The sequence below is a fragment of the Plecotus auritus genome (assembly GCF_963455305.1).
Source record: "Plecotus auritus genome assembly, chromosome: 4".
NCBI lineage: Eukaryota > Metazoa > Chordata > Mammalia > Chiroptera > Vespertilionidae > Plecotus > Plecotus auritus.
In genome coordinates, this window is record NC_137775.1 from 125,835,103 (window position 1) to 125,850,062 (window position 14,960).

The 14,960-nt window shown below is 54.5% G+C and overlaps 1 protein-coding gene across 2 annotated transcripts; it reads right to left on the bottom strand.

Moving 5' to 3' along the window:
• Positions 1-237: 237 nt before the first annotated feature.
• On the bottom strand, positions 238-10,110 carry PRRT4 (proline rich transmembrane protein 4). Of its 2 annotated transcripts, XM_080664179.1 has the most exons (6): positions 9,879-10,110; positions 7,965-8,689; positions 7,776-7,880; positions 7,309-7,428; positions 2,344-2,570; positions 238-1,821 (listed from the first exon to the last, which is right to left on the bottom strand). In XM_080664179.1, the coding sequence occupies exons 2-6, from the start codon at positions 8,614-8,616 to the stop codon at positions 745-747; spliced, it is 2,181 nt and encodes a 726-aa protein (XP_080520305.1). In that variant the 5' UTR covers positions 8,617-8,689; positions 9,879-10,110; the 3' UTR covers positions 238-744. The 2 variants fall into 2 exon arrangements, with proteins under 2 accessions (XP_080520305.1, XP_080520304.1); XM_080664178.1 differs by having other exon boundaries at positions 238-2,570.
• Positions 10,111-14,960: the final 4,850 nt, after the last annotated feature.

Sequence of the window (14,960 nt, forward strand, 5' to 3'; positions counted from 1 at the left end):
AATGGTCTTCAATGGGCTGCTCCCAGGACCCTCACTCATCCCAGCCACAGGACAAAACTCCTTGCAGTTGGGAGTAAAGGTCCCTGGGGTCTGGGATGGACCCACCCCACCCAAATGCTGCTTCTCTTCCAGTTCTGGCAGAACCACTAATGCTGTTGTCTCATCTAAGCTCTTCCAAGAAGGTCAGATCTTTCTCCTCAGAAAATATTTTATTGATAAATTAACTCTGATAGCGCTCACCCCCCCCCCACACACAACAGCTGTAGAGTCTCCTAGGTGGACCATGGACCCTTGTATAGGGAAGGGTCATGTGGAGAACAGGGAGTCTCTCACTCAGGGATGGGATTCTTGGGCATGGCAGAGGTGGGTATGGGGGCTGAGGACCATCCCCAGGTCTTCTGAGGATAGCCCCTCTCGCTCAGTACCAGAGTGGGCAGTGGCGGTCAGGAGTGGAGCACCTTGGAGCTTTATTGCTGGTGAATGCCAAGGAAAGTGGGACCCCTGCCAGCCTAGAATGGCAGCTGAGGGCATCAATGCCCAGGGCTCCAGAGGAGGTGCCACTAATTCCCAATCAACAGAGCCTGGCTGCTGACCCACCCACCCAGAAGCCCCTGGATGGGGGAGGAAGCAGGGCGAGGTATGTGAGCCAGGCCGGATCGATTGGGGAAGGGTTACAGCGTGCCGGTCACGGGCAGAGCTGACGCCAGGAGGGGGCGTGTGGCCGGCACCGAGGGGGCTTTCTCTTCACAGGTCTATGGTGTCGCTGCCCATGCTCAACTCGTCGATCTGTCGGCAGGCGTCCAGGAATTGCTCCTGCAGCAAGGCCTCTTCGGCCTGCAGCTCACAAGCAGGCTCTGGGGAGTCGCGGGAGGACGGGGACAGGGCCTGGTAGGATCCTGAGGCTGGGAGGTTTGGGCTGCTTCCAGAGGGCCGCGGGGGACTGAGGACGCAGACCAGCGGGCAGCGCGGGGGCCTGTCCGGGCTGGAGCATAGCAGCATGGACGAGCTGTCCCGGGAGAGTCCGCACAGCGAGCCTGAAGATGCGCTACTGCCCGCGGGCCAGGCCCCGGGAGAGGAAAGGCCTGGGGGCGCGGAGATGCCCGGGGCCTCCTCGGACCTCCCACTGGGCCCAGCCCCGGGCACCGCCCCCAGCGAGGCGGTGCTGTAGAGGCCGAGCCCAGGCAGGGCTTCCCCAAAGGCAGGGCCCTGGAAGAGACCGGGCGCGAGCAGGGCCTCGCTGCAGAGGGCCTCCTCGATGCTGCGCCGCAGGTTGATCGGGGATGGGGGGATGAAGTCCACGGTGCAATCGCTGCAGGGGGAGGAGGCTAGGGAGGGGGCCGGGTTGGCCGCTGACCCCTCAAAGCCCCGACAGCCGCCTCCCTGGAACAGGAGGTCGGGGCCTGGCCCTGCCAAGGCGCACAGCTGCAGCAGCTCCGCGTCGCCACGCGCGATGGCGCTACCCAGAGGCTCCTTGTCCGGGGACCCGGGGACCCAGCGCGCGGGCAGCAGCGGAGCCGCGTGGCCGGGGGACAAGCGGAAGAGTTTGGCCCAACAGCGCGGCGGCACGCGGGGGCTGCAGAGCGCGGGGTAGAGGCCCAGCAGCGCCAACGGGAGCGCGACGCCCACCTCGCCCAGGCGCAGGCCTAGCTGGAAGGCCCACCAGGGCCAGGGCCCCTCCAGACCAGGCTGGCCTCCGTAGCCCAGGGCGTGCAGCACCTCGTAGCCCTGCAGGGCTCCGCTCAGCAGCCCGAAGGTTCCGGCCACCGGGGCCGTGCGCGCCGCGCGCCGCCAGGAATCCCGCGGGGCGAAGGGGCTGCGCGCCTGCGGGAGAGGCGTGGCGCCCTTGAGGCAGGACCCTCCCAGGGGCGCTCCGGCCCGCCGCCTCCGACCCCCCCAGCAGGAAAGCGCCAGCAGCAGCCCGGACAGGAGGGCAGCAAGGAAGGCGTGCAGCCCGCGGGAAGCGAGCCGCAGGGGCCTCAGCGGGCGATGGGCGGCACTCCCGAGGGCGGCGGCGGCCGCCAGCGCCAGGCCCAGGAGCAGCAGCGCGGCCAGGCCGGCGGGACACCGCGGCGGGCGCGGCCGGGCCAGCAGCAGGCAGGCCAGGCCCAGGCCGGCGGCCAGGCAAGGCAGTGGGAGGTCCTGCAGCAGCAGCCAGGCGAGCGCGGGCAGCCGGTCGCGATGCCCATAGGCGTCGTAGAAGAGCGGGAAAGCCCTCGTGGTCCCAGCCGAGAGCAGGAGCACGTCCAGCAGCGCCAGGCAGGGGGCGCCAGGCGGGCAGCGCCAGGGCAAGAGGGCCAGAGCCAGCAGCGCCAGCAGGGCTACCAGGCCGAAGAGGGTGCCTACCCCGTACACATGGGCCTCCCAGGCCAACCCCCAGCGAGCCCTGGCCTCTGCCCAGTCGGCCTCCAGGGTCAGGAAAAAGAGGGACAGCGGAGCTGCAGGAGGCTGCCCCTCGCCTTCAGGCAATTCTCCAACGTTGCAGGACCCTGGCCCACACTCTGGCTGCACAGAAGGGTTTCCGAGGCTGGCAGGAGAGGGATCATCTGGACCAGAGGTGGGGATGGTGGCGTCTGTGGGCAAAGAACATTTGTCTGAAGCAGTTGTGCAGCCCTCCTCCTGCCACTCCTGTTCTCCCCCAGCCAGCCTGTGTGCCGGTCAGAGTCCTCATAGCATCCAGGACACCCGTCTTCAATAGGAGACTGGACCTCTCACCTTCCCCGCCCCCATCAAACTCCTCGTGCAGTAGCTTCAGCTCTCATAGCCTTCCCAGACCCCACCCCCAGCTCCCTGCTTTGTGCATTTCCCTTCCTCACTTTGTGACCCTATTGCAAAGGGTTTTTCTTAAGAAGTCCCAGAATTTTACAACTGGAAGGGACTGTGGAAGCCCCTTCTAGTTCAATTCTCCCACCTGAAAGGAAGCTTCATAAGAACAGGAAGTTTTGTTTGCTTTGCTCACATCTGAATCCCTGAGCCTAACATGGTGCCTGGCACAGAGTTAGCATTGAATAAATGATATCCTGGACAATACAGGATATACACTGAATAAACGAATCTTCTTACTTGCCAGATGAAGATACTAAGGGTCTGCTGAGAGGCAAAATGCCTAGTCCAAGGTCACAAATGGACAGAGCTGCCACTAGAAGCCACATCTGAGCCCCAGCTGGAGCCCCTTTCCAGAATTCCAGAGCTTCTTCCTAGTACCAGTTGCTTGTTCTGCACCCCTGACTCCCAGCTCCCATCCTGGAGCTAGGAGAGGCTCCCCTGCCCTTTTTCAAAAGCTTCCCCGTCTCTTCAGGAAAAGCCTCTACACAGACAGACAGACAGACAGACGCACAGGCACACTCTTGTGCATGGGGGCGCCTACACACATATGCAGCAGGAGGAAAGGTGAGACATTCCTGTCCCCACCCAGCACCCTGAGAATACCTGTCCTATCCACTTGCCTTCCTGCTTGCTACACCCCCACCCTCAGCCTCTCCTTGTGATCCCCATCCTGACTCAGTCATAAAGACATTGGTCTAAGGCTTTTAATATAGATGCCTCTTTAGTTCTAGCTCCATTTTCTAGAAGGTGGCATTGAGAATGGACTCCCCTGGGTCTTGAGGCTAGCCTTGAACTCCTAGGAAGAAACAACTGGGGAGATCATAGTGGGATAAAATGCTGAGTGAGTGAGCCCCTCAAGGGTTGCTCTGGGGTTCGATAACTCAGGCTCCCAACCTCATCTTGTGCTCCAACACCTTCCCCACATCCTGAGAGAAAGGGACGTCAAATAAGAGGTGAGGAGTAAGGTCCCTAATTCTCCTCTCCTAGAGCAATAGATGAGTTAGAAAGAGTTAGATCCAAGGATTCTCCCCATGGCCGGGCAGCAAGAGAGAGTGCTGGAAGCTGAACCTCTCCCTACTCCACCTACCAGGCTCAGCAAAGCTGCAGCTGCTGACAATGGTGGAGGGAGAAAGATGGTGGAGAAGGGTGAGGACAGCCTGATGCGGATGGGGAGTTGCACAGGAAGCAGCTGTAAAATGATGGGGGAGGGTCTCCTGACAAACAGACTCCTGCCCCAACTGGCTGGCCATGCCCAGCATGCTTCAGCAACCATGACTCAGCTGGACAATACAGGAAGAACCCAGGAGCACCCCCGCCCCAGGCTGTGCCAGCTCCTGCTGGGGACTTGCAAAACAGAGCAGTCCTGAGAACAAGGAAAAGGAGTGAGGAGGCAGAAATCGGCTTTGGAAAGAGAGGAGGGGAAGATAGAATCAGACAACTGCAGAGGGCGGAGAGGGAGCAGCCAAAAACTTAAATATCCACAGCTCACTGCCTACTGCAAATGGCAGCATGTGCCCTGGTCCCTGTTCCATCGCATTCACATCTGAAACGGAGAAGAGTACCCACTGCATAGGCTGCTACGAGCGTAAATGGATGATGTGTGCAAAGCTGTTTGGAGTGCCTGGAACATAATAAGCATTCAATATGTGACTATTGTTGGTGTCATCATTATTGGCTAATGTCCATCACCAATCATCAGTTTGTGATTGTGTTAGTGTGACCATTTCTGGCCTCAAACTAGTTCTCAATTTAACTAACAAAAGCCTGTTGTCCCTCAGCACATCCTAAACTTGCTTAGAAAATCAACAATTATTCAGATGAGTGAACATCAAGACATTCTCACTTTGTAAACCCTGTTTGAAGAACACTGTTTGAATGGACTGACCATCCCTGAACACCTAATGAAGACATAGCTATGAGTTAAAGACATAGCTGGAAAGGACAGCTTGCTGATGCGGGGTGGGCACCAGCACCCTCCCTCACCCTCATTCCTTGGTCCCCTCAGATGCCCTTGCCCAACTTCTTCTGCAAAACAGATGAGTTTGCCTGGTCTTTCCTTGGCCGTGGTGGGCTCCACAGCAAGGCAGGAGACTGTGACCAGGAGCCCCACCAGCCTGCCACCCGCATGCCTCCTTCTTGCTCACTGTACAGACAAGTGCAGCTCTCAGAGGTCTGTTCCACTTCTCACCCGAGGGCCACGGGAAACCCCATCTCTCACCTCTGTCCCAAAGCACTATGGCAACTAGAGCAAGTTTCAACATCCCTAAGAAGCCAGAAAAGGAATAAAAACCAGAAAATTGGCAAAGTATAGGCATAGCTCAGGTGTCCAAAGAGGGAGTTCTAAGTAGATGCACTGCTCCCAGGGGGCACGGCATGCCAGTGTACCCAGCACTGGGCCACGTGGGTGGGGACAGGTGAAGAAGACCCAGCTTCTGCCTAAAGGGTCTACTTGACCTCAACCCACGTCTCACCTCTCGAGGCTTCCCCAGAAGAGCCCTCAGTTTCCTCCAGAAGAGGGTGACTTCCTAGGATCCCTCTCCTGAGCAGGCCTCCCTTACAAGATGGTCCCACTCTGGCCCTGCTGCCCTTCTTGACCTCAGGGTCGAGGGAGGAGATGGGATGTCAATGTGAGTAATTGGTGAGGTTGAGCTAGCTGGGGAGGAGCCCAGAGAGGAGACGGCTGGATTTATGGAGAAGTCAGGCCTGATTATCCACCAGCTGCCCAGATCAAAGGGCAGGCTCCACTCTGGATGCCAGAATCGGCAGCCTGTTCAATGTCCTGACACCATCCCTCTCCCCATCCCCACCTCCAGGGTTATGGAGGATTGATACTTTTTGTGAGAGTGACATTTGAAATATTGAACAACTGGAAATGGCACAGGTGCCAGGGAGTGGAGGGGAGTGCTTGGGGGCTAAGGGCAATGGGTACTTATCAAATGAAATAAAAGTCTCTCACAACCTAACCTTTCTGTGTGTACTGGCTGAATACAAGCTCTGTCCTAGGTGAAGAGACCTAATGCAAGGCAACAGCCCTGGGGTCAAAGGTTAACTGCATCTAAGTTAGAGAGGTCCTAGAGGAGACAAAGAGAGACTCCCTTGGTCCCGTGATTGACACCACTCCCCCCACACACCACTGGTTCAAGCAAGGCCCCTTGGCCTTCTCTCTGAGAGGACTGTAGCTCACTTGGGTTTGTCCAAGAGTAATACTCAGGAAGAGGCTGGGTTCCTGCAGCCATCAGTGAGGAGGGGGAAGGAGGGTGGGGCTGGTGAGCTGGGCTGCCTCTGATACTGTCCAGACTCATTAAACCTGCCCGGCAGCGCTGCTGTCACCAATGCTGAGAGACTGCCAGGCAGCATCCTTCCCCGGAGGCCACAGAGCCTGCCCCCAACCTCATAGCAGATCCTGGGCAGCCTCCTGGAGTGCAGTGAGCATGCAGGAGTGAGCCAGAGTTGGGTGTGTTGAGTCTGGAGCTGCAAGAAGCTGGGCGACCAGTGGTTTCCAAAAGCTGAGCTGGTTCCTAGTGTGGGGTGGCTGAGAGGATTCACAGCTACAGTAAACCCTTTGCAGAGCAAAGCTGGGCCTGGAGGTCCCTCTCCATGGCTCCCTCGGCCTCACCTACCAGAACCTCTCCCCAGCCAGTGTGCCTTCTGTCCTGTGGGTTATGTGCTATCCTATCACATTTTGGGGCCAGGGTTTGCAGTGTCTCAGAGGAAGGGTCTGGAAATGTATTTGCGATGCAATGGGGGAAGAAGCAAGGTTAACAGCTACTATTTAATGAGCTTCTACTTTGTGCCCAGCCTCATGCCAAGAGCTTACATTATCTGGAAGCTCACAATAACAGAATAAGTACTATTATTAAACCCTAGATAGCTGAGAAAATTTAGGTTCAGGGACACTAAATAATTTGCCCTAACCTCACCCAGCCAGTTAGTAACTGGGATTCAAAGCCAAGTCTCAAGATTCCGGAGCTCCTGGTCTTTCCTCTGCACCAGCAGCTTGTCTGCATGCTTTCTTGAACAAGGATGGCATCTGTCTGCTCAAGATCCTCCCAATGAGGAGCCCAGCCCTGCCCATATCTGACAGCATGTCATGTCAGATCAGGCAGCAAAGGAGAGAGCCCCAAGTTTGGGGTTGGGATGGGGATCAGGCCAGACAGACAGGAGTGGAGGGTGGGGTTGGCACTGAGGCTGTGGAATTCATGAGGGAGTTCCTGTGTCTGTTTGCCCCTGATACATTTGTCTACATCCTGCTCTGCCTGTGATTGCAAAACTCCCATAGGACCATTACTTAACTCTGTGTGGGACTGGCCCCGGAAACACTTGTTCTCAAACCATTAATATGTATCTCCATGGTGATGAGGAAGAGAATGGTGATTATGATTATAACGACAATGAAACAAAAGGGTCCCAGGACACCAATTAGAGGCTAACCTGTAGTAAGTGCTCAATAAATAACTGTCAACTTCAAATGAATGGGGCACTTACCTAGTGATGTTGTTGCAATGGAGGCGGCGCTCAGGGAAGCAGTTGGGTCTAGTGGGCCTGGGCTTGGGAGCTTTCTCTCCAGGGAGGATGGGGGTGGGGACAGAGTGGTGCCAAAGAACCCTGCAAAGGGAGCACGTGGGGTTTGAGTGCCATCTTACCAGCCTTGGCCTCTGGGCTTTTGGTGGAAAAGCCTGTCTTTCCCCAGAACTTGCCCTCAGAGAGCCACCATCCCAGGAATTATAGCCACATGTCTACCAGGAGCTAAGCTCCATGGACTAAACCAAACTTAATAGGGCAAAAAGGGAATTTCCTCCTGGGAGCAGTGGCCCATGTCCCAGGGCCAGGAGGAAGCAATGCCGACTCCCCTTGAGTCGAGGAAGAAAGGGCGTGCTGCGGAGGCCCTTGGTACAGTGCCTGGCATGCAGAGGTAGCCTGTAAATGTTCGTTGCCATGAAGTAAACACTCACCCGGCGAAGCCGAGACTCTGGAGGCAGAGCTTGGGGATGCCGTTGGGCCTGGGGGGCTCACGCCTGAGAAGTTCCGGAGTGGAGGCAGAGTAGTGCCAAAGAACCCTGCAAAAGGAGCCCGGCTGAAGCTTCCTCCCACCTGCCAGGCAGCCTAGCAGGGGCTCTCTTCAGGGTCGAGTGGGTACTCACCAAACGGTCCCAGGCGTCCAGCAATCTCTGCCAGACTGGCCCGCAGACTGGGCAGCAGGGGCAGAGTTCGGTGCCCGAGCGTGGGGGCTGCGCCTGCTCTCAGTGCCATGTCAAACTTCAGTTCCAGCTCCGTCTGGTGGGGCCTGGGGGCACTGGAGGGAGGTGCTGTAGCCATCAGAGCAGTGTCCCAGGTCACAGTACCCATCCTGGGCTGATAGGGAGCAGTAGGCCGGTTGGTGGGCCCAGAGAGGGGGGATGTGGATTCTAGAGGCAGGGAGGAGGACCAGGGTGTCGCACTGCCTTCAGCAGAACCCCACTCTGGGGAGTAGTTCCCGAGGGAGCCCACCAGCAGTTCCCAAAGGGGGTCAGTCCTCAGTCCACTGGCCACCTCTTCCTCCAGCTCCTGGCTCGGTCCAGGAGACAGTGGATGGGTCTCCGTGACAGGGTTCCCCCAGGCCGCAGCAGGTCCCCGAAGGTGGAATTTGAAGTTAAGTCCCAGATTGAGAGACAGCATAGAGGCCTCACTCTGAGGTGGTGGGGTCAAAGTAGTGAGAGGGGCGCCTGGGATGGAGGAAGCAGGCTGGGGGCCCATGGGAACAGCAAGGAGGACCCAGCAGAACAGCCCCAGCCCCAGACAGCCATGCCCTGCCATGGCCCCACTTGGTCTCAGGTAGCCTCCGTGGGTAAGGGACTCAGTTCTTCAGCACCTTTTGAGCACGGAGGTCCTGGAGAAAGGAGAGGCACCGTGAGCCCTGGCTGCCTGCGGTGAATTGTCCCAGAGAGAGGCTTCTGATCACAGAGAAGCAGGCGGGGGGGGGGGGGGGGGCGGGAGGCGGGGGGGGGGAGGTGGGGGGGCGCGGGCAGGATGCAAAGGGTTCTTCCCAGGAGAGTTGCCAGCTCCTTTCAGGGCCCAGCACAAATCTCTCCCCTTCAGTTTCCCTAAGGCTCCCTCTCCCGAGACCCCTGCCTCCCCCACCTGCTCAATTTGGGGTGAGACCACAACCAGCTGCTCTCATCCTTGACTGATAGTAGATGGGATGGACCTGACTCCCAGACGCAGATTCCTTCCCACCCTCTCTTCTATCCTCCCTTCCAACCTCAAATATTTATTGAGGCTGCTGTGTGCCCAGCACCCTTCTGCGAGCAAGCGAGCAAGCGAACCCTCACAGATGAGTCTCAACCTAGGCCCACCCCCACAACATCTTAGGTTGGCCCTCTACTCACTCAGACCCAGGAGTACAGGGCACTGGGGGCAAGCCCGGGCTGAGTGATCTGGCAGAGATGGAGAAGGCAGCCAAGCTCCCTGGTCGGGCAGAAGCTCTGTCCCTTCAGCTTTCCCCTCTTTCCTGGGGCTTGGCCTGCTCCCTTCCCCTTAACCCTAGGAGTATTTGGGGGAGGGGCAGCTTGGCCATCTCTGGTTTCCTGGGGAAGATGGCCAGGCAGGCAAGCTGGGCAAGGCGCTGCTGCAGGAGACTCCTACCCCCTCCCCAGAAACCCCTCCCTGCACACACATCTGATGGGGAAGGGGAGGGTGAGCCAGGGACACATGTGCACCTGGCACCCTTACTTCACACACAGCCACACCTAGCACCCATGACACACTCACCCACTCACCCTTCACACAGCCTTGCACACAAGTGCGCTCACACACACATTCAGTCCTGCCGAGCACCCTCCCTCCTACATGGGTTCATGTGAGCTCCCAGCTCCCCCCCCCCCCATACACACACCCCTACCTCACAGACACACACAGTATATACAGTCACACTGAGAGGCACACACCCCTACACACATTCACATACTCCTTACAGACACACATCACACAGCATCCCCTCCACACACACCCTGCAGGCGCGTACACACACACACACACACACACACACACACACACTCCCCCTGCACGGACTGGCCCACCTGCTTCTCTCGCTCCCTCTCGGAGGCGTCTCCGGTGCCAAGTCCCGGAGAAGGGGAGGTCGCGGCCCTGGCGTCCAGCTGGGCAATGCTCCACGGAGTCTCGCTGGTTCTCTCGGTCGTGACCGGTCCCAGCCACCTCGGCTTGGCCAGCGCGCTGCCCCGGGTCTGGCCGGGCCCGGCCGGCGGCCCGCAGCGCTATCCCCTGGCGGGCGGCCCGGCCCGTTCCGCGCTTCCTCCCCGCGGCACCGCCTCCTGGCTGCCAGCCTCGCTCCCCGGCTGAGCCGCCCGCGCCGGGCTCCGCGGCACCGCGGTCGGACCGCCTCCCACCCCCTTTCCCTCGCTCCGGCCCCCCTTCTTCTCCCCTCCTCTTCCCACCCTCCTGCGGCCCGAGGTCCGCCCCCCACCCTGGCCAGCAGGCGGGCGCGCACGTCTGTGCCCGTCTCCCCCACGCGCACTCATTCACCCAGAGCTGCCGATCAGCCGCGGCGGGCGCGGGCGCCTCGTTCTCAGCCCGGCGCGGGCAGCCACGCACTCCCAGGGCGGCCCATCACACACAGCCATCCTCACGCACGCCTTCCCCGGGAAACACACCAGTGGGCCTGAGCACCGCGCGCACGCGTGCACTCGTGTACACACACACACACACACACACATACACACACACACATACACACACACACACACACCCCTGGCTCCAGAATGTCACCCCCATGGAAAAAGACTCACTACGTTTATTGAGCTGTGAGTAGAAGTGTAATAGGCACTTACTTCTACACCTTTTGTCTCATGAGTCCTCAACACAAGACTGTGTGTGTTCCCATTTCACAGATAGGTAAATTAAGGCTCAGAAAATTAACAAATTTGCCCAAGTTTCACAGTTTACAAATTTCGGCTGCCCTCTCCACCACCTGGGGGCTTTCAACAGTTGTACTGCTACTCAGAGCGCCTCTTCTAGGCACAGGTGGACTGGCGAGTGTCAATTCATGTGGGTAATATTTCTTTTTTTTGTTGTTGTTAAAACTGATTTCTCAAAGTACTTAGAATTTCAGAAATGTCTGCCAGAGAGAATGATGAGCTAAGCTTACAACGTGTTTCCAATCAGGGGCGAAAGGAAAACAGTGAGGTCAAAGAAAGTGTGCAGCCTCAGGAATATGAGAGCCCAGGCAAAGGCTGCCATGGGGGTGAAGATGACTAAAGAGCAGGGTGGTCACTGTGAATACTTCATGGTCCTTGTTATGCTGTCACATGACTGATTTAAGTAGGATTGACTCATTTATGTTGTCTTGAGTCTCTAAATCCCTTCAGGTGTTCCTCCAAAAATGCTAGTGTTTGCCAAAACCGGTTTGGCTCAGTGGATAGAGCGTCGGCCTGTGGACTGGGGGGTCCCGGGTTCGATTCCGGTTAGGGGCATGTAGCTTGGTTGCCGGCACATCCCCAGTGGGGGGTGTGCAGGAGGCAGCTGGTCGATGTTTCTCTCTCATCGATGTTTCTGACTATCTGTCACTCTTCCTTCCTCTCTGTAAAAAATCAATAAAATATATTTTTTAAAAAATGCTAGTGTTTAAAAGTATGAGGGCGGGGGGGGGGGGGGGGTGCATAAAACACGGGAGGCTCCCTGCACCAAATAAAGCTGACCCTCAAATCCAGACATCCTACTGCGTGCCAGGAACCATGCTGGGATGCTTTAGTAATCCCCTCACTTATTCCTCATCACAAGCCACACAGAGAGAAAAATTATTGTTCCGTGGTACACCTTTGTATGTGATCCTGACCCCTCCCTAGCTGCTCTTCAAGGCTCTCCAGGAGGTGCTTACAGAGTTACCTAGGACAGGCATAGAGAGCTGGCATAGCGCTTTGCCCATGGTACATGCTCAGTGAATATTAGATACCTGAAGAACAAACAAAGGAATGATTCTGGGGACCAAATGAGCACTGGGTTTCATTTTCGAAAGGCATCCAATTTGACTTTGGGTGCAAAATACAGAATATGTATTATAGAATCATACACTTGAAACCTATAAAATTTTATTAGCCAATATCACCCCAATACATTTAATAAAAAAATTTTTAAATAAAAAAGGAAACCATGACTCAGTTTCTTATCACAGAATTCCCCCAACTGATATAAGATAAAATCAGACCACCAACTGAGCCCCTCTCCAGGGAATGTCAAGTGAAGCCTGAGACTTATTCTGGGTCCTTAGGCAAAACATTGCGAAGGGCATCCCCTCACAGTTCACTAAAGCCTCTGGTCCTTTAGGGGCTGCCTGGAGGCTGCATACTGGGATCCAGCCCCTGGTTTTCTCTCAGATACTGAATAAACATGATCTCGCTGGAGACATTTTCCTTGAATCCTCCTCACAGAGAGGCTCATTTCCTGCTAGTCATGTTCACTTAATGACTTCTAAATGGAAAGACAGAAATAAACAAACCCCACTACATTAAAATAGCAATCCTCCATGACCAAGTAGGGTTATTCCCAGGAATTATATTTTAAAAAAATATATTGAAAAGGAAAGTTAGGGCTCTGGGTTAAGATGGCAGTTGAATGAATACTTCTAATTTCACGCCCTTCCCAAACCCCACTAAAATGTCAATAAAGAGAATTTTAAATCAAGTGATAAACCTACAAGAATGGAGCAAACAGGGAAAAAAGACAACAGCCACAAAAGTTTTGAAGGAGGATGGCAGACACCCATGCGGTTACTGACTTATCAGCCCTGAAGAAAAAGATGTGTCAGCTGGTAGTGGAGGGAACTGAGAGTCAACCGGACTTATAGTACAAGGTTCTCAAAAGGCACAGAAATTTGCAATCCAAGGTACCTCTGGAACTGTGGGAGAGATTGCTAATATAAGGACCAAGAAGTGAACTCCAAGTCACTGGGGAACAGCCCCTCCTCTATCCCAGCGCGTCTGGAGGACTTATTCTGAAGAAGGTAAAATGGAGGGTATTGGGTTGGAGAAGCTTCAAGTACAGTTATGAATGGAGATACTATGCTGAACATTGTGAAAGCAAGAGGATTGCATGTCATATGAGATGCTGAGTGCACGGACCCTGAGCCTTCTCCCAGCATTGGGCTCCCAAAGCACTGGGAGCAGGACCTTTGGCATCTAGGCAGGAGACTGGAAGACTCTCCTCTGGGGTATGTCATTAGTCCAAAAGAAAAGACCTAAAGATACTGACATAGGCGTTTTCCCAGCTAAATCACCCAACAGTGTCAACCGCAGCCTGTGAACTCAGTCTTTGACTAGCTTCCCTCCCACCCCCACAACCTTATTCATGGCCAAAGGTCACCAGATGTCCAGGACATTTTCTAATGCAGGAGAGAGAGACAAAACAAACAACCAGAAAAAGTAACTTGGAGGAAACAAGTTATCCAGAGAAAAGAAAGTGTCCCAAAGACCACTGTTAATAGCCTTAGAGAGATAAGAGAAGATACACTATCCATGAAATAAGAACAATTTGCTATACAAAGGAACATCCAGAGAATAGCAACAGCAACAATTATGTCTTGAAGAATAAAATCACAACAGCAGAGACAATAACACCTGTAGAAAGATAGGAAGATAAAGTTGATTAAATCTCCCTAGAAAGTAAAGCATACATACTAAAAGATAGAACATATAGGACAGAAAAGATAAGAACCTTAGAGGACAATTCTAGGAGTTCAACATCAAATTAATAGAAGTTTCAGCCGTAGCCGGTGGACTGAAGGGTCCTGGATTTGATTCTGGTCAAGGACACATACCTGGTTGCAGATTCAATCCCCCGCCTTGGCCAGCTCTCTCTCTGTTTTTTCCCACCCCTTCCACTCTTTCTAAAAATCAATGGAAAAATATCCTCGAGTGGTGAATAATAATAATAATAATAATAATAATCATTATTATTATACAAGTTTCAGAAAGAAAAGAGGAAAATGGAAGGGAGAAAATCACCAATGAACTAATTTGAGGACATTTTCCAGAACAGAAGGACATGAGTTGCCAGATCATAAGGGTGCGTTCACCAAGACCCAAGATTGTGGATGAAGATAAACCCACACCAAGGCAACACTAGTAGTTAAAAAGCAATGCTTTCAAAATGCTGAAAAAAATTTACTTTTAATCTAGAATTTCTATCCATTCAAGCTATCAAGTAAAACGATAGAATATATACATTTTCAGACGTGTAAGATTTCAAAAAGTTTACCTCACATGCACAGTTTCTGGAAAAGGTACTAGAGAAAGTGCTCCATCGAAACCAGAAAATAAATCAAGAAAGAAAACATGGGATGCAGGACACAGATGCACCACAGGCAGAGGCAACAGAGCTCCTTGGAAGATGGTGAAGGAACACCGGATGTCAGCTGTACTCCACAAGTACCAGTTCAGATTGGAGCAGTGTGACTAATCAGGAGACGTTGATGGCGGTCACCACCAAGGTCCTTGATGCCGGGGGACCAGCTTTGGACTCTCAGGGCAGAATGTTTGGGCAAGCCTGCTCCAATTCTTACTTGCACTTGCCTTGTTTCGACCAAGTGCGCTGAGGCTACTGTTCTCCCCTCCAGGCCCTGCTGCCTGCTCAGGAAATGTTCCGCTTTGACCTGCCCCTGAGAGAAGGAGATAGGAGTGAGCTCAGAAGCAGAGAGCACAAAGCAGCCCACTGCCCCTGACAATCTTCCATCCAGCTATCCAAGGTCTGGTTGACATTGCAGCCCTTGCTTCAGGGAGTTCTGTGTTTCCAGGGCTCGCTCATGACCTTGCCCATGGGTGGTCCCAGCAAAGGTCCTTGTAAACTCTCAGAGAAGCCAAAGCCATACCTAGATCCAGAAGCTCAGTGGCATCTCTTCTCCCGAAGTCTTCATCTAGCGTGAGATTGCCCTTTCCTTTCACAGTTAGGATTATGCTTGCTTCTCAGCATTATTTGGGAATATACACATATGTGGTGAAATTATAAACAAAAGCAAGAGGAAGATTTACCTGGAAGTCAAGAGATTCCTTCCCTGGGATGGAGGAGGCAACAGGGAAGTGGATATGACTGGGGGAGGGGAACTCAGGGATTCTAAGATAGTGGTCATGTCCTATTTCTTACCCTGTGTGGTA

What these genes read in the sequence shown, in the direction of transcription:
- PRRT4 (XM_080664178.1), bottom strand. Translation starts at nt 8,616, where the DNA reads ATGGCAGGGCATGGCTGTCTGGGGCTGGGGCTGTTCTGCTGGGTCCTC. An exon ending in TGGACGCCTGGGACCGTTTG is followed by an intron (nt 7,881 to 7,964) that starts GTGAGTACCCAC and finishes CTCCTTTTGCAG; the next exon opens with GGTTCTTTGGCACTACTCTG. An exon ending in CATTGCAACAACATCACTAG is followed by an intron (nt 2,571 to 7,308) that starts GTAAGTGCCCCA and finishes CTTTGCCCACAG; the next exon opens with ACGCCACCATCCCCACCTCT.